We start from the raw sequence: 18,535 nt of genomic DNA, 5'->3' as shown, positions 1-18,535 counted from the left end.
GCAGATGGGTGCGCGGGCGGTCAGTCAGGTGTCGAGGTCTCGACAGCACTTTTGTATCATCATTTATCAGCAACAACGGCCCAGGTACCTACAGGCTACCACCGAATAATAAAGATGGGTGCGTGCCTACCTTAGGGCCTGCTCCAGTATTACTGCTGTGGCGAGCCGTTAACGGGGAAAGTGGCCTACACAGGATTGATTTTGGCTCAAGCTATCTGTTCAATTGTCCAATAATTTTTAACGGGTCAGTTGGCGTACCCGACTTTGATAATTCGTCGCCTAATCAAGACACGTTATGGTGTGCGCGCTCGCGACTCGGGCACGTACTAGACTAACTAGTTAGACTGTCACTGTAATCTGTTAATCCCGTCACCACCAGGCCAGCTCCCTTTGACACAACATCTCCGCTGCAGCAACACCTGGAGCGTCTCACCCCGCACCTGGATTTACCTCATCGGACAAAACCTGCTAACCGCAGATATGCCCTTTCCTCTTTACTTTCGTGCCCCGCCAGACTCGCTTTCACCTCAGTGAATCGGGCTTCGACTCCGGCGTAGTGGGCAGGACCCATTAGCGCCTGCGTTCCATCACTCACCGAGCAGGGCCATGATGTCTGTAGTGGGCATGGATGGGTACATTAATAATAACGGTGATGTACCGGACACAGTACGTGACTAGATTTTGTGACGAAGGATCGAGGTTCTTTGCTTTCAATCAGAGAAATAGACTGATGACTAACTCCCTCAAAGACGGATCGAGGCTCTTGATCTGATGGTGACTCCATGTGGGAAGCGGAAGACAGGTATGTAGAGTCAGTGAAGCAGTATTTGCAGTCCGATCGAGCAGTTTCGCGACGAAGTCTCGCTCGAGCGACGCTAGAATCAGCAGCGATTGAATCTTAAACCAAAGACGACCATTTTCCGTTGCGAATGGATGCAAATCAGTGTCCCGGTTACGTAACTAGGTGATGAGCGCTTACCGCTGGAAGAGCGAACCTTTCGACCTTGTTCTGGCTCGGGTGCATCAGTCCCCTTATCACGAAGATACGCCCATATCTGCCGGCCTTGCTCCCGCGCTGGTTTCTACCCAGGTTCCTCGGTTGGGAAGAAGCGTGGCATATCGCGAATGTCGTGGCTCTTCTGCGCCAAGGCCGTGGCAGGCGGCATGTCTGCGCAGCAGTCTTCTCCCGCGTCTTTTTTTTTTGCCGCCTCTGTGTCTTCTGTCGCCCTAGCCTCCATCTTGTGTGGCTCGTTGTAGCCCTCGTTCACTCTGAAGAATTAGCAAAATATGGCGCGACTCGGTTCGATTTTTTTTCCCCTCCTTCTGCTTCTTCTGCTGTTGCTGTCGCGCCTACTGCGGATGCGATGTCGATTCTCCAAACCAGACTGATGATGCTTGAAATGCCCAACATTCCCAAACGTGCCCACCAGGTGCAGACAGGGGCCCAGTAGGCGCGTTTGTTGAAGCCGAAATGGCCTGACACCGAAAACACGGTTAGGGTTCCGAGACCGTCGAGTTGGTGCTGTGCTGGTAGAGGAGGAAGCGAGCCGCTGCTGCTACTGCATCTTTAGACCTGAAGAGAGAGGTCGCGTAGAGATGTGGCACAAGCGGGCGAAGGCTGTAAACTTTTTAATTTCTTCATGTTTCTTTCTTTCGGGCGGCCCTCTTTTAAACTTTCATTGTTCCTTTCTTTTTAGTCGGGGAATAGCTAGACATGCTTCCAAACGGGGCAAAAAAAAAAAAAATAATAGTACATACCATGATATAAGCAGCCTGCTCAGGATCATCTATCTACTTACCATTCCCCCGAGCCTCAGCCTCTCCAGACCCGCAACGCCAGCGGGCCGGCGTGGATATTGTCGCGGCTTCCGGCCCCACACAGGCCACTTGCTGGTTGCGTGGCCGGTAAAAGCGCGTCTAGTCGATGACGGCGGGGGCCCTGATATATAGTTTTGGTACGAATGCAAGTTTTCATGAGGACCTATTCAAAAGGAAAAGAACAGGTACTGGACTTTTGAAATGGTGGCAAGGTGGTGATCTTTGGTGCTAGAGTATCAATTACTTTGGCTATCTACGAATGGCAGGGTGCGGTCCGGAGCCGGACGCGACTCGGCCGAGTCCCAAGACAACGGCTTGCAAAAGGTGGATTGCCAGCGCCGGCCACTCATGATGCTCATTATTAGCCACATGGTTAGTCGGGAATCATGAAGTATAGCTGTACTGACAAGGACGTCTAGGTGTTAGGCCAGCGTCTCTGTATGGTCTAGCCTACTGTCAGGACTTTTGACTACTTGTGGACCGCTGCCGCAAGCTTTAACTCGTGAACAACGGATATGTTCCGTACTCAACAGGCACAAAGACAATCGTTGATAGCCGACACAGTAACGAGGGTGTCGCGTTAGCGTTTCTCGCTTATCAATTTCTTGTCGAGCTAATGACTTTCTCCCACATTAACTAGTAGACAGGCGTACCAGACTTTTCCCATATCACATAGCTGAACCTACCTAAATAGCTTCCTTTCTCTTCTTCTTAAGGCACAATTACCTTCCACTAGCACCACAACATTTGCCCCGTGATATAGCTGCTTCCTCGTACTATTTGGTCTTTATCTTCTTCTTGACAGTCTCTCTTTCCTCTTGCAATGTGCAACTTTGCCGCTTCGGTATCAAGCTCCGCAGGCTAGATCGCAGAGACGGCGGCGATTCTACCCTCGGCGTCGAGGTGGACGGCTCGAAATCAATGCGGCTCGTCACGTCCGTCTCGCTACTGTCCAACGTGTCGGGTGATTCTGCCTGCGGCTTGGAGAGGCGTACGGGTAACATATTGCGCAGCGGCACGAGAAAGTCCTTGGCCGGCACCTCGTCAGTACCCTTCTCCGGCCAACGGTATCCGAAGATCGCATTGTGTCCAAACACCACGGCGCCGTCTGGCTCCAGCTCTCTCTGTCCGCTCGCCGGCGGCAAGCGGCCGCTGGGCAGCAGCACCTGGACGGGGCTAACGTGGTATGCGGCAGCCTTTCCATGCCTGGAAGCCTGCGACAGCTTGCACGGGCACGCCGCGTAAGTGTCAGCGGGTGAGTGCCAAATTATGTTGCGCGCCAACTCGCGCGGCGCGGCGTGCGGGTCGCCGTACTGCTCCATGATGGCCGTCAGGTCCGCGACACTGGCTGATAATAAGTAGTCTTGCTGCGGCAGGCTGCTCCATCGATCGCACAGCCCCGTGCGGCTTGCAGGCTGGAGGAGCTCACCAAAATTGCTGCCAAAGAGCGTGATGGCCTCGATGGAGCGCACAAAGTCAATCCAGCCGTGACCGAGCGTCGGGATCGTGGCGACGCGCGGCTGAGGTCTGATTTCATTGACCAGATCGACAAAATCCCAGCCCTCAAGGTGCTTTCGCAGGCGTATCTTGAGGTTGATGCCATCGCGGCCGGCGAGATGCGAGTGATAGTCGATCATTTGCTCCAACGCAGCAAAGTGCTTCTTAGCAAGGTCGCCAAAGTGAAAATAAGTGGATGTCTGCGTGTTTGTCGAGTTGCCGCTGTCTGCAGAGGTTTTTCGCGTTTGGTAAATGCTGTCTGGATATATGACGAGTCCCTGGTTACCCTGATCGATAAGCACGCGCATCGCCGTGTTGTGCTTATACGACTTATCTGGGAAATTGTTCATCTTGCTCTTGTCAAACAGTAAACAGGCGCTGCTGTCGTCGTGTTCCGATTGTGCCAACGAAGCACGCATTATGTGAAGCAGCGCGCTGGTACCGTTGACGAGCCATCCTCGCTTCACCTTCTCATCCCAAAACACGATATATCTCTTAGATAACCATTTCAGCTGAGGGATTGTGCCATTTCTTGGGAGATGCGGAGGAAGCTCCTTGACGCCGGGAGTCAATACTGCTCCGCCGGTTATCATGCTGCCTGCGGAGATGACCACCTGGTCTAGAAAGAAGCCGGCAGAAGAACGTGGCAGACGCGAACCGCAGATTTCATAGTTCGCATCCGGGGATCCTACGTCAAAGTAAGCAAATCATCCCGACCGGCAGTGGAGGTACTTTACCAGCGCAATACCTGCTGCTTGAGCACCAGCCAATCACGTGTCGAAAGCTCCCAAGCCTCGCCATGTTCACTCTCTCAACTCTTTGCATACAGTCTACGTAAGACACTCGCTTTCCTGGTCGAGCATAGTAGTAGTGCCAAATAAGGATATTTGACAATGACTTGATGGCAACCACCATGGTCGAATACCCCTTGATAAAGATCTTGTCGTTCCATTCAACCACTCTCCGTGATCCACTGAGCTCTGCCATCATGTTGAGCGGCATCTCCAAGCCGAGTCCTTTGGTGGCCCGTTTTGATATTGGGAATCCGCTCGCGAGCACGGCACCTTGAAACATGTGCTGCCAGCATCTTCCGGTTTGTGCCGTCAAGGGTATCGGACGCGCCAAGAAGTGGACAACAAAAACCGGCGTGGCAAGTTGGGTCTCGACAGCTTTAGCTCGCGCGAATATTGGTGTGCATTCCCAGACACCCTTGATCGCGGGACCAGCTCTAGCGGTACAGCTAATCCATGTAAATGCTTGTAGTATTTGAGTAATAATGTTTTCATCTCCCACTCCACTGATGAGAATATGGTCTCTTCCGTAATAGACTCGGACAAAGGTGTCGAAGGTAACTGAAACTACACAGAGTTAGCGTTTCTATCTTTCGTTGCTCTAGCCAAGATCAAAGTTCTTTTAGGGGCGCAATCCCAGTTCGTCTATGCACAGCATTACAAGCTCACCTTGTCGTAGAGGTTTACGGCCGAGGCAAGGATCGAGTAAGGCTGGCAGTAGCTCTAGAATCTCGTCTGCAATTTCCGGCCACGTTTGTGCCAGATATTCACCAACTGTTAAGGCCTGTGCATCGGTCGAAAAGCCTGTAAGCGTAATGAGCGAGCTAAAAGGTTGCTTTCTCGAATCTTCGTCCACAAATTGCGACTGCAAAAAGTGACGAAGCGGCCAGTCGATACCCACCACCACAGAAGATTGGCATGTCGTAGTCTCAGTAGCAGCTCCTGTTCTCAGGGATACTTTGGCTCTCTTCATCTGATCTGGTACCATTTGTATACAGTCTAGCATGTCTTGACCAAGGTCATATTTCCTGTCCAAAAACAACAGGAATAGGTCTTCCCCTGTGAGAGTAGGATACTTCGAGTTGGCTACCAATGCATCATTGGACTTATCCTTTTGGGATTCTGTATCAACAGTGATCGGAAAATGTGTCTTTGGAGGTGAAGACATGTAATGCCGGGCTCGGAGGCGCCAGTAGTCAGATCTCGGGTGTGATCGTATACGAGGTGCCCACCTTTTCACCCTCGCGACATTCGGCAGCGGCACCGGAGGAGCAGCTGGATTCTCGGAAGATTCTTCTTTGATGGAGGAGGGGAGTGGCGTCGGGGGGGACTCAGGCACAAAGTTGTTACCGTCGCCAAAAAATTGCATCATGTCGTTCAAACCGGCATCTTGATGGATGTACTCGTCCATGAAAACATCTGTATACCGGATGCCATAGTACTCTTCCATGCCATCGACGGTTAGCTGGGCTGGCATGATAGCACTGATAGCAGCAGATTCAACGCTATCTTCTTGAAGTTGCTGCAGTTGGGGTCCTTGCAACTGCAGCAGCTGCTGGGGTTGTTGCATCTGCAGCTGCAGCTCCTGCTGCTGCTGTATGGCATGCTGCCGTCTATACCTGGGGCTTTGAGACTGTCCCGAAATGAGCGACTGACGATAGATGCCGTCAATTCGATTGCCAAGGAATTGTACCGCTTGATGGTCCACTTGGATACCCAACTCCGAAAGAAGCAGAGGGAGTTCTCGTAACAAAGAGTCATGACTGTGACCGATGAGAAGCAGCATCTCCCCAAACCCAGGCTCCACGTAGGGGGACGGCGGCCTCTGGTGGTCGATGAATAACAGGTCCCACATGCGATACCATTTTTCGTATTGGCTGAGTGTCGCAACATCGAGTTCTAGAAGCGCAGTAGCCTCTTGAGGACGAAGAGACTCTGGCTCGGGCACGAATTGGCAAGCTGGAATTTGGGCCACGTGGCTCTGCCATAGCAATAATTCGTTATTCTTCCAAGTGCGCCAGCAATTTGAGCAGTAAAGGGTGCCGAGGCTATGGCGGCTGAGTATATGCTGCTTGACGTCCGAGTATCGCATTAACTGGTACTTGCGGTAGCAGTCAAAGTGCCGAGCAGGATCGAACTTGTAGAAGGGACATGCGAGGCAGCGGGACCTTGCGCCGTCCTCTTCAACATCGACGCCAACATGAATAGACCCTTTGCCATCGTGATCTTCGTTGTCGTCGTTGGTATTCTTGTCGGTGAGACTGGCTGAGGATCGATACCTGCGTCCACCACGATATCTTCGACCAACCCCAGCGTTGGTCTGCCGAACGCCTCGACCACTACTCCGACCATGGGGAGCCGGACCTGGCATGGCTAAAGGTTGGGCGCGTATAATGTTGTCTGTACATATGACGGCAGAGAGAAGATGAGATGGAAGAGCAGGCCACCAGGCTACTTTTAAATAACGGCGGACGAGGCGGGCCAGATCAGCCCCCAGACAGCTCCTAGTCGAGCACAATTGTGCTGGAACACTACAAAGTTGGCGCACTGAGGCACCCCTGGGTAGAACTAGTTACAGTTGGACAACGGAAAATAGGGCGGAAACCGATGGACGGCCGTAGGCGGCCTCCAGTTACTTCCAGCTGCAGGGCTTTCAGCTCCGTCTCAGCCTGGGGGCTGTACAGTGTGGAGGGTCGAGGCTAGGTGGCATGCCGCAGAATTCTATTTCATGACTTGCGTCTATTTATTCTGTTTTTCAACTTCTTTCGTCTTTCCTTCATACATGGCCCATTCACGTCTTCAGCGTCTCCTTGCCACCCTCAAACTCACCTACGTCGTACTCGTCAGGGTAATTGTCAATCAGCTCCCTCAGCTCCTGCATCTGCGCCTTGAGACCCGGCGTCAACTCGGCGTAAACATCCTCGAACATGGTTTTGATCGCGGGCTTCTTCTCCTTCTCCGCGGCGCTAAATTCCCGGAGAACCTCCTTGCGTAGCGCATCGCGCGCCTCCTTCTCCTTGGCCTCGTCCCAGTAGCCCTTGGCCTCCATCCACTTGCGCAGGCGGGTCAGCGGGTTGTCGCGGCGCTTCCAGTCCTCCACCTCGACGCGCGCACGGTACGCAAACGAGTCGTCTGACGTGCTGTGATGCGACACGCGGTATGTCATGGCCTCGATCAGAACGGGCTTGCCGCCGTCTTGCAGGGCGAGCTCGCGCGCCTTCTTGGTCGCTTCACGCACGGCCCAAATATCGTTGCCATCGACGCGGATCGTGTCGATACCGTAGCCGATGCCGCGGCTGGCTATACCGTCACCGCGGTACTGCTCTAATGTGGGAGTGGAGATGGCGTACCCGTTGTTACGGCAGATGAAGATGACGGGGCACGATCTGGTGGCGGCAATGTTCATGGCGGCGTGGAAATCTCCCTCGCTGGCAGCACCCTCTCCAAAGAAGACGGCGCAGACACGAGCCTTGGACTCGGGGTTCTGCAGTTTCTGCAGCTTCAGGGCGTATCCCGCGCCCGAGGCCTGCGGCAGTTGTGTGGCTAGAGGTGACGAGATGGTGTGCTGTGTTCACTGTTAGCAAAGTGCATAAATATTCTGTGACTGTACAAGCTACATACCACATTGAGCTTCTTACTGCCGTAGTGAATAGGCATGTTTCTGCCCTTTCCAGGGTCATTTCTGTTGGAGAACAATTGAGACATAAACTCCTTGGTTGTGAAGCCTCTCTCCTTGAACAGACCCTGCTCACGGTATTGGCAAAAGACGACGTCTTCGGGGTCTAATACGCTCGACGTTCCCACGCTAACAGCCTCCTCGCCGGCGCTGACCATGTAAAAGCTGAGACGGCCCTGTCGCTGGGCGTCAAACATGATCAAGTCCATGATGGAAATGAATAGCATATCCTTGTACAACTTGACCACCTGCTCCTCCGAAATGTCCGGAGTAAAAGAGCTGTCCACGACAACGCCATGCTGATCCACCACTCGGTACGTTGGAAGAGCCTTGTAGGATTCTGGGTTCTCGAAGTTGAGGTTGTGCGTAAAGGCACTCTTGAGAGCGCCGGGAAACTGGACAAACTCCGAGTTGGGACGCTGCGAGACGCTGCTGGCGGCGCGCACTGGGCCAAGGGCGGACAATCGCGATCTGGCGGCGGCGGCTGCCCCGCGAATTTGTACTCTTTGCAGCATACAAGCCCTCATTGTGTGTCGGTTGAGGCAGTCTCCTTCTTTGAGAGGGAAAAATGGAGGAGAAAACGAGAAAAGCTTGGTAGTAGAGGTTGCAGCGGCGCAGCGCCTCAAATTCTGGGGAAATAGTGTTGCTCGGCTGTTGGTGGTTGTTTGTCTGGGGTCGATTGGGGTCGAAGCCGAAGCAGAGCGACGTCACTTTGAGCCGACTGAACCCGCTAAGCCGTACGCCAAAAGTGTGGGCTGCTCTGCCACAAACGGCAAACAATTTGGTCAGCATCATTGTGCCGGGTCAACTAATAATGCCATCCAATGGCTTTGGCTGTCAAATCTTTGTACATAATTTGCATCCCTCCGCGTTAGTCGCCCGTTTGTTGTTATTACCGCAACACTGCGTCTATGTACCTAAGTACCTACACAGCAGTGCCAGCTGCCAGCTGGCGGTTCCGTTTGCCAAGCAATGCTCGTACAACCCCCAAAGAAAACTCAGTCCAAAGTGAATAATTATAAAAAAAAAAAAAAAAAATTGTAAAACCCCCATTTTCATAGGATTCAAGAAATTTGGTGTCCATTTGCACCAACTCTGCGCTCGATGATGACTAGTTCAAAAACCGGCCTGTTGGTGACCATCGTAGTGGTCCTTGTCGTTGTTGGCCTCGTAGGCTATGGTCTGCACTTTCTGATCAGTCAACTGGTTCGGAGGGTTCAAAATACGAAGGCGAGGGACGAAGAAGAACAAGCAGAGCAGGCTGAGGCAGAAGAACAACATAATTCAGACGCTGCAATCGCATCCACCGAGCCACCTGCTCAAACCGCAGCAGTCAATAACTAGCCGCAAAGCGAAATCAATTGAAAGCAAAGATTGGCCGCAGCAAATAAACGCTCGAGAAGCCGGCATCAAGCCAAGCAAGCCCTTGATAGGCAAGATCACCAACCTGATGACGAGATCGAGCAGAGCCGCAGCACGAACCAGCAGTGGAGCCAGCGTAACTCCACCGAGAACCGCAGGTCCAAAATTTCCAGGCACGACATCGACGCATAGCCCATTTCTTGACGAGCGGCACTCAATCAGTCAATCGGACGCATATATCACAAATAAACCACAACAATGGCCTCAAGACAGGGCCTGCGGACATGCGCCGCCTCCATGCGCGCCGCGGCCGCGCGACAACAACCAATGCGCCAAATCAGCACCACGGCCGCCCGCCGCCACAAGACCGAGCACCAGCAGAGCCGCACCACACACTTCGGCTTCGAGACAGTTAATGAGGAGGAAAAGGCCGGCCGTGTGGCCGGCGTATTTACCAGCGTTGCTGAATCATACGATAAGATGAACGACCTCATGTCCTTTGGCGTACATCGTCTGTGGAAGTATGGCCAGAATTGCCCCCCTATGAAAATGCCCCCCCCCCCTTTCCAAAAAGCTCGTGACAATGACACCGACCGACATCAATACTGATCAATCCGATTCCCATCAACAGGGACTACTTCGTTTCCTCACTAAACCCCGGCGCGACGACTCCGCTTGGCCGACCGCAAAAAATCCTCGATGTGGCCGGCGGCACTGGCGACATTGCCTTTCGCATGATCTCGCACGCCCACGACCAAAACGCCAACCCCAACATCCACGTCACCATCTCCGACATTAACCCGGCCATGCTTGAAGTCGGCCGCCAGCGCTCCCTTGGCCTGCCCGCCTCGCACCAGGCGGGCCTCTCCTTTCTCGAGGCCAACGCCGAGCGGCTGCCGCCCGCCGTTGCTGACGCCTCGCTCGACCTCTACACCGTCGCCTTTGGCATCCGCAACTTCACCGACGTGCCGGCCGCGCTGCGCGAGGCCTACCGCGTGCTCAAGCCTGGGGGCGTCTTTGCCTGTATGGAATTCAGCAAGGTCGGTAACCCGCTGCTCAATGCCGCCTACAAGCAGTGGTCGTTTAGCGCCATCCCGCTCATCGGCCAGCTCGTCGCTGCCGACCGCGACAGCTACCAGTACCTCGTCGAGAGCATCGAGCGCTTCCCTAGCCAGGACGAGTTCAGAGACATGATCAGAGACGCTGGCTTTGACGTGGCTGGTTGCGGGTACGAGAACTTGACGGGTGGCGTGGCCGCTATTCACAAAGGCATCAAGCCGCTGAAATAAACAGCCTCTTCGAGACTGTCGGCCAAGAAAAAATAAACACACTGTGAAACATGAGAAAGGTGTACAGCGGCGAGGGCTATCGGCCAGTTTCTTCAAGCCATCGCTTGCCCTTGAGCCATAATGAACACCTCTGTATAGAATGTAAACTAGACACAACGATATCGTCTGGGAGAAGTCACCACTGAATTAGTATACAGCAAATGGATATATGTTCCGACTTTTAAACAAAATATTGTCTCTGGCTGAACTCCGTACAACTTGGGACATATTAAGACAAATCCCCAATGCCACCGGCCGAAATTACTGTCCGCAGCATCAAGTACAAGTACCAAAAATCACCCATCCTATTCTTTTCTTCCTTATAGAAACGTACTTGAAACACACTTCTCCCCGGTAATCGCCGTCTTTCTGCCACTAGCAGATCAACTCTTTCTCTTCTTCTTCAAGAAGATCACGCTGCTTATTTACTCAGCGGGTGAAGACGTGCTAGCGTCACCCTTGCCTCCACGGCCTCGAGCTCCTCGACCACGTTCACCGCCTCGGCCACCGCGACCACCGCGACCGCCACGGCCACCACGGATGTTGCTTTCGGAGTCACTTGCTCCTCCCGCGCTGCGATATCCGCTCGCGCTAGCGCCGCCGCGTGCATTGGCGCCCCAGTTCCCAGCACCGCCGCGGGCGCCACCTTTAGTCTCACGAGGTTGGAAAATCTTGACCCAGGGCTTGCTGCGGTCCTCCGAGGTTCTTGTCTTAACAGAGTCTGGCAAATTATCCATAGCAGCATCTCGGTCAGCGGTGCTCTTGAATTGGACAACCTTGTTCGAGCTACCCCACTTCTCAATCTTGACAATCTTGGCCCTGTCTGCATCGCTGAACAGTTCACGGCACTGGTCTTCGGTGCTGACATTCATGATGAACAAGCCAATGATGTCAGAGGGATATGTCTTGGGGGCGGGAGAGGTAACGGGGTCAGGACCGCCGTTGGCGGAGGCAGGAGTCTTCTCCGTATCCTTGTTTGTATTGCTCTGGTTAGGCTGGGGAGTGGCCGGCTTGGCAGGCGTGGAACCCTTGGCCTGTTTCTCATGCTTGTCGTGCTTGTCAGGTGGTGGGCGAGAAGTAAGCGCGGCAGGAGCGGGAGGTGGTGTTGGCGCACTGGCGGAGGTCGAGGTGACGGGTGCGCTAGCAGCAGCGCCAGACTGTTGCTTGGCTCCTCTATGCGAGAAGTTGAAGCCCTGAGCGCGCATCTCCGTACCAATGCGACCGTCTTGGATTTCCAAAACAAGATAGCCAAAAGCGGCATCAGCCAAGTTAAAGTTCCACATATTTTTGAAAGCGCTCTCGTCAACCTGTCCGAGGGCCGCATGTCCGCTGACCGGGCCGCCGAAGGGGTTACCGCCAGCAGCGGTAGTAGGCATTTTCTCCACGATCTGAAGAGCGTTCTTGAGGAGGTTCTGCTGAGCTTCGTTTTGGGAAATGGCAGGCTCAACCTCACCCTTGACTGTCTCCCAAACGTCGTTGAACGAGGCTTTGGAGGCAGCTAGCTTGCCACGGTAGTGATCAAGCGTGGGATTCACGCTGAACTCGTTGTAAGAGCTTCCGTAGCGGAAATGGAGACCGGCCGAGACAGAAAAATCGGCCTTGAGTGCTACGGAAAGCTGGTTGAGAATGCCTTCTCTGGCAGGGGAGGCATGGGTAATGAAGACTCGAGTTTCAGTCGGATCGTAGACTCTGTGCGCAGTGTCCACCAGCTCGCCCATCTGAAGAAGAGTTGTCCACATCGTACCCTGTCCACCAGCAATAGTGGTGCGGCCCTCCCCGTTATCAAAAAGCTTGTGCATAACGACGGCACCACCGAGGCCGAGCAGACGAAGCTTGACACCGCCAATCTCTAGTAGCATTGATCTAGCCTCGTCAATGATGTGGAGGTTGTGAACCTTGTATTCTGAAGATCGAAACTTTTCGAGAACGCGCACGTCTTCGCAAGCACCCCAAACAGTGTGAACGGGGACATCGAGCTTGAGCGTGCCGTTGAGCAGGAGCGGGAGCTCGGAAAGAGGCAGATCGCTGGCGGGGAATCGAGACTTGATGGGGCCGGGACCACCTTGTTGAATGGCCTTCTTGACTGGCTCTGAAATGAGGGGGGAGTACTGAGCAACGTGCTTCAGCGTCTTCTCGACGATTCTATCCAAAGATGTATCATCGTAGAAACCAAAATCGCCGGTGTGGATGATGTAGTTCGCGCGGGCCTGTTTGGCAAGGTCGTTGAGTGATCGCAGGTTACCTGTTGGCGGTTAGCTTCGCATTTCGGGGAGCAAACGGCGACGTGGCGAATACCTCGAACATCTGCGACGCAGAGAACTCGCATAGGACCAGTCTGAATGACACGGCCTTGGTTCGGCAGAAGGGGAGCAGCTCCCGGCTGAGGGGCACCGCCGTTCTGGAGGTAGCCTTGGTTGTTGAATGTCCTGGGCTGGTTCAGGTTAGCCATGGTGCTTTGGGGACGCTGCTGGCACCATTGATTTGGAACTTGGTGCGCGTTTGTTGGTGCCGGTGCCCGGGCCTCGTAGAACTCGGGTAATCGATTCATGACTCTTTTTTCGACGTCGCGAGGGCAGTTGCGGATGCGAATAGGCAGAAAGCAGATGAAGGAAAGGAAAGTGAAGAGAGAGAGAAAGCAGCCGAGTCGCGTGTGAGGGGAGATAAATATGGACGAGTCCGTTTGCTGTATCACTCACTGGGCCGGCAGGTCGTTACAGCTGGCGGCACGCGTTGGAGGCGGCGCCCCGACATGCACAGCAGCTGCAAGGCATCCAAGATAGGGGACAGAAAGCAAACACTTACCGCGGCCATTCTATCACGAGACGACAGGAGCGCTTGAAACGGGTATCTCGAAACGAGAGTCGGGAATCGAGGACGATTGGCGATAGGGAGGATGCGACGCCAGGGAAAAAAGGACGAAGTGGTGGATGTTTGGGGTTGGAAATGAGGCGAAGGAGAATATGTTGCGGCGCGCGCTGCAGCAGAGGCTGTTTTAGTGTAAAAAGAGCGCTGCTGCGTCAAGCTTGGCGGCCAGAATCCAGAGTGCTGGGGCAGCGTGAGCGAAGCTCTTATGGGGCCCTGGATATAATTTTTTGGTGCAAGGGTGCCTGAGATGGCGCCGCACAAGGGGAAAATGGGTTGTGGAGCTTTTCTTTGGTGCCGAGTACCTTAGGTAGCTGCCTACCTAGCTATTTACCTACCGAACAGTCCAATAGTATCAATGCTTCATGAAAAGTCTACAAAGAAGCAGGTAATACTGCAAATGGAGCGTCTTGGTTGAAACGGAATCGCAGTGTAATCTGTTAAAGCAGATTCGGCATGTACAACTGAAAACCTCTCGCTTTGCTTGGATGAACACTGCTTAAGCCAGTCGGGTCGGTCTCTATACAACTAAGAGCGCCTAGGCAATCATGCAATAGCTACTTTTTCAACAGCGGCTGCATATTTACCCAGGTGACACCTGACGGAAGCCAAAGAATCATGTTGCCGTTTCTGCAGGTACCTGTTTTACCTGTGACACCTAGAAATAATTCGCCTATCACTGCCACGCCTCGTCCTCATCTCTATCCTGCATCACCACACCACCAGTGACTTTACCTCTCTACGGCTGCAGTCGATCGTCTCACAATTGATAAATTGTAGTTGTGTAAGTATCATAGTAGTAGCATTATGACATGAGTATGGCTGTAGCGGGCTTGTTAGAGAGCACCACAGGTTCAAGGTGAACATGTACAGACTCCGCTGCGTGTCTGGCGGCTTCGGCGAAACTTTTGCTGCTTCAATGAGCGCCATAATCGCTCACATATCCATGAAAGATGTTAGTTTCCTTCTGAGTTGCCTTCAAAGCTCTGCGCAAGTGGCCCAAGTTATGTCGAATGGTACCATGACTGTCACTTGTTGCCATCCCATCAAGCATGTGGGCGCAACCTACTCACCAAGATGTAGTTCCTCAGTGGCGTCCTACCACTCTCGTCGGAGACTCACATTGGCATCAAGGGTTAGCCCTCATCGGCGTTCTGTCTGAGAGTAGCATCTATCATTAGCGGTACTTGTTGGTGCAGTGTTAGGTTCCAGCCTGGGTCGAATGAGGCGTGGGTGCGGCGGGCAGCCCAATATTACAACGTCTTGAAGAGGGCTTGATGTCGAGTCCGTGGTTAAATAGCAGGTCAAATAGCAGGTCAAACCAGCTCGGCGTGATGTGGACATGAATCGAGTCAAATGCGGAGCGAGTAAGTGACTATTGATAGAATACTGAGTAGCTAAATATCAAATCAATAAATACCTGAAGAAGAACTGCAGAAAGGTACTTTGCCTCGCCGCATGGGCCACGTGATGTGGGCGCCAGGATTGGGGACAAACTCCATCAGCCGTGTGGACGCTGCCAGCCAGGTCACTGATAGGATACATGGAGGTACATAGTGGGGCACGTAAAGCCCGCCGCCAAATGCCCTGGTTCCGGGGCTCGGTCACTGACCCTGTCAGGTACTGGTGACTTCTCCAGGTTGCTGCGCCATGAGACAGCACTCCAAGGTTAGGACCATCGCCGTCATTTACGAGGCCCGCGCAGCAGTGAAATCTAACACGATAGACTACACGAGACCGATCTTCCATCTATTTTGCCAAACAACAACCGCCTTTGGACCATCCTCCTGCTGCATCATATCTCTCGGCGCAGTATGCGACAGTAATACATGACGGTCGCCGTGCTCAGGAGTCGTCGGGTTTCTTGACCCCCCGTTTGGACGACAGCGCCATACGCGCCAGCCACATCGCAGCATTCCTACATGCAGGATAACAGAGGATAGCGATCAAGATTCTTTCTACTGTACGAGACGATATCTTGACAGCGACTTTTAGCGGGTCGGCCTCGTCTTCGGCCAATATGCCACCTTCAACGATGGTGCGTACTGAGTCCTTACGCTACAGCCTGCGCGGTCACCATACATCTTTGTTGCTATTGCCTCAGGGCAGGGCTCGAGACTCTCGTGCATCATCCAGCACACTTAGCCGCCCGTATGATGTGACTTCCTCACTAACCAAACGTATAGGCCCAGGGGCCACATTCCAGGTTGGGCGACAACTTCAACGTCAAACGCGGTCATACGACCCAGCTCTCGATATCCGATCCCAGCCACCACGTCACCGAAGCGATTGGAACCATGTACGGTGATGAAGACGACTCTCCCCAGGAGAGCAACCGGCCTCTCAGCTATATTGATGACGGCTATCAAGAACAGATCGGGCTTCACAGCACTCACTTCGGGTCGCACTCCAGTACCGGCAGGCAGCCACTCAAACGCTCCGTTACCGATCATCAAAATACGTCACAAACTTCATACAACGATCAAGGGCTCAAAACACCACAGACCTTACATCTGCTCAACTCGGCGCACCGATCGAGTTCTTTGGAACAGGGTGCACGTGGACAGCCACCATCTGTGCCAACCTCACCGGTGTCTCTTCGAGATGTCCAAGCAGACGCCTCTGGCTCCCAATTCCCGCTAACAAATATCGATAACCCTAGTGATATCGCTCAGGAACTCAGCAACTTACAGGCGCTGCGCCGGTTGTCCATGGATGTGGGCAACCGAGTTGATCCAGACATGCCTATGACGCTGTCTTCGATCCCTTCAATAGCACCGACAGGCAATGATGACGAGGATGACCCATCGAGGTTACTCTGGGTTCCGGCCAGAGTGCATCCGGAGTTGGCCCCGTCGGAATTCAAATCATTCCTAGAGAATAGAGTCAACTCCATCAGACGACGCTCCGGCGAGAGCCATCTGTCTGTAGAAGGAGATAGGGGAAGCAGCGAATCGAGCTCTTTGCTTCGTAGGAAGTCCATGCTTTCTCGCCAAATAAGTGGTTCAGGGGCAGAGGGCTATATGGATGGAGCCGAGCGATTAGAACGTCAAAGATCACGACGGGGCAATCAGTCCCTTGAGCTCAGTCTGGAAGAGCTTGTCAATGATCCTGCTGGGGTTGTGCAGAGGCTTTCAGAAGAAACACACACTCAGTATGGCGACTCGCAAGACAATCGGGACGATATGCCAATCCTACCCATGGCTCCTGGAATGGGGTTGCGTCGATCAACGCGAACGACTTATCGCAAGGGTGGGAGCCTTCGCAAAGGCGATCGAGGGACCGTGTCACGGCGTATTACAAGCCGTCGGCAGGAAAGCCAGAGCTTGCCAATGGCCAGCCCTCCTCTACAAGGTGCGCCAAGAGACCAGGACTCGGTGCGAGCTCAGTCCGAGACGGTTCATGAAAATTTCTCGAGACCGAACCGCGCTGTTCGCCGCCAGAACAAATTCTCACAAGAATCTCCCGCCGCGCTCGCAGCACTCGAAGGCACATCTCTCAGCCCCAGTATGTCCAATGACGCAAACATTCCTGGCGAAGAAGAAGCGGTCCTGGCTCCCGAGCCATCTTTACCTCCAACGATCTCCATCACGGAACAACCATCGTCTCCTGCCTCATCAACTCATGAGACACGAGCTACGGATGCTTTCCCCCAAAGATCCTCGTCTCAAAGGAACGCTGCCAGTGACGGCGCTCAGCTCAACACTGTCCAGGAAGAGGCTTTACCGCGCAGCAGTCGCGATACGGGAGTCAACCATGGAAGCAAAGTATATGGAGTGCATCATCAACATCAGCAGAGCGTACAAGCACAAACTCAGCAACACCAAACTCAGAAGAAGTCTCTGCAATCCCAAAATCAACAGCATCAACAGTATCAGCACTCCTCAGCTCAGTATACACCAAAGTCACCGCCGCAAACGCCTCAGTCGCAAACTCTCAGCGAAGGTCTGGCTTCGAACCCCAGCTTGCCAGGTGGCGGTAACACCAGGACCGACGCTTTAACATTTATTCCTACACTTGGTCCAGATGAGCGCAAGAACGAGAAGAAGTCCAAGAAGGACAAAGATGACGATGCTTCTAGCTTCAAGTCGAGTGGTGCTTGGAAGTGGCTTAAAGGTGTGACTGACGACAAAAAGAGGGACGACGGTAAAAAGTCAAAGGCCAAGGCGCTCGCAGAAAAGATTCAAGACAACGCCAGATTGGATGTTCTTCAAACTTCAATCGATAAAACTGCCCCCAAGGCGCGGGAAAGTCTTGTACTGGACCGTGAGTCTTTTGATGGCAAGCTGCAAGAGGAAAAGAGAAAGGAGGGTTTGAGAAAAGGCGATTCGAAAAAAGAAAAAGACGGCAATATTTTTACATCCATCTTCGGCGGGGGCAAGAGAAAGGAAGAGAAGGAGAAGGAGAGGAGCACCAGGAAGAACTCACTGCTTCATGTGCCGGATGAGCCCATCTACAAGCCGCTCCAGCCAGATGTTGACTATAACTGGACAAGATTCCCTCTTCTGGAAGAGCGCGCGATTTATCGTATGGCACATATCAAGTTGGCCAATCCTCGCCGACCGTTGCTCAGCCAAGTCCTCCTCAGCAACTTCATGTATAGCTATCTGGCCATTGTGCAAGCTATGCACCCGCAGATGAACATTCCCGTTTCCCCACAACAAAAGCGGTTGGAGGAGGAAGCCAGACGCAAGCAACAAGAACAGGAATATCGTGCGCAGCAAGGCATGAGTGAGGAGGACCAACAGAACATTGATCAGTATGATTTCGACTATCACCGGGTACGTTTGAATGATATAGACATCTCTATGAATCGATCTAACGACAACAATGAACAGTCTACCATTCAGTACGCAGAATCTGGAAACGAAGGCTCAGTTGACTACGTCGATGACGCTCAAATCTATGAAGATGATCATGGAGATAGCCAAGATCACGACTATGATTATGGCGACTCCAAGTCATATGACAAAGGGGATAAGGACTACTATGAATATCGCGAAAAATAGATCACAGTAGGCCGAGCCAAGCGAGTATATGGTGTATGCTTTTCTAATGATTAGTTTTGGCTCGACCAAAACCACCATGGACGGAAGCAATATCCGCAGCTGGATCTTTCCCCAGCCTGAGAGTCAATACCACTATTTCATGCGCGTCGCTACCTGGAGTTTTTAGCATCTTCTGGAGTTTTTTCTTTGTTA

The 18,535-nt window shown here is 53.0% G+C and overlaps 5 protein-coding genes across 5 annotated transcripts; 2 read left to right on the top strand and 3 right to left on the bottom strand.

Annotated features, from left to right (window-relative positions):
• Positions 1–2,594: 2,594 nt before the first annotated feature.
• On the bottom strand, positions 2,595–6,477 carry BBA_03557 (Pfs domain protein; the record flags this gene model as incomplete). Its single annotated transcript, XM_008598654.1, has 2 exons — positions 2,595–4,003; positions 4,776–6,477. The coding sequence occupies 2 exons, from the start codon at positions 6,475–6,477 to the stop codon at positions 2,595–2,597; spliced, it is 3,111 nt and encodes a 1,036-aa protein (XP_008596876.1).
• Positions 6,478–6,897: 420 nt separating this feature from the next.
• Positions 6,898–8,309, bottom strand: BBA_03556 (dehydrogenase E1 component; the record flags this gene model as incomplete). Its single annotated transcript, XM_008598653.1, has 2 exons — positions 6,898–7,671; positions 7,728–8,309. 2 exons carry the CDS (start codon positions 8,307–8,309, stop codon positions 6,898–6,900), a joined length of 1,356 nt encoding a protein of 451 aa, XP_008596875.1.
• Positions 8,310–9,402: 1,093 nt separating this feature from the next.
• BBA_03555 (ubiquinone/menaquinone biosynthesis methyltransferase) lies at positions 9,403–10,433 on the top strand (the record flags this gene model as incomplete). Its single annotated transcript, XM_008598652.1, has 2 exons — positions 9,403–9,665; positions 9,776–10,433. The coding sequence occupies 2 exons, from the start codon at positions 9,403–9,405 to the stop codon at positions 10,431–10,433; spliced, it is 921 nt and encodes a 306-aa protein (XP_008596874.1).
• Positions 10,434–10,897: 464 nt separating this feature from the next.
• Positions 10,898–13,020, bottom strand: BBA_03554 (calcineurin-like phosphoesterase; the record flags this gene model as incomplete). The annotated part of the gene is made up of 2 exons (XM_008598651.1): positions 10,898–12,714; positions 12,768–13,020. The coding sequence occupies 2 exons, from the start codon at positions 13,018–13,020 to the stop codon at positions 10,898–10,900; spliced, it is 2,070 nt and encodes a 689-aa protein (XP_008596873.1).
• A 2,334-nt stretch (positions 13,021–15,354) lies between these two features.
• BBA_03553 (telomere silencing protein Zds1, putative) lies at positions 15,355–18,343 on the top strand (the record flags this gene model as incomplete). Its single annotated transcript, XM_008598650.1, has 3 exons — positions 15,355–15,372; positions 15,521–18,115; positions 18,173–18,343. The coding sequence occupies 3 exons, from the start codon at positions 15,355–15,357 to the stop codon at positions 18,341–18,343; spliced, it is 2,784 nt and encodes a 927-aa protein (XP_008596872.1).
• Between the last annotated feature and the right edge of the window lie 192 nt (positions 18,344–18,535).

Source organism: Beauveria bassiana, assembly GCF_000280675.1.
Source record: "Beauveria bassiana ARSEF 2860 unplaced genomic scaffold BBA_S00007, whole genome shotgun sequence".
Taxonomy (NCBI): Eukaryota; Fungi; Ascomycota; class Sordariomycetes; order Hypocreales; family Cordycipitaceae; genus Beauveria; species Beauveria bassiana.
This window is presented reverse-complemented; position numbering and strand designations above follow the sequence as displayed.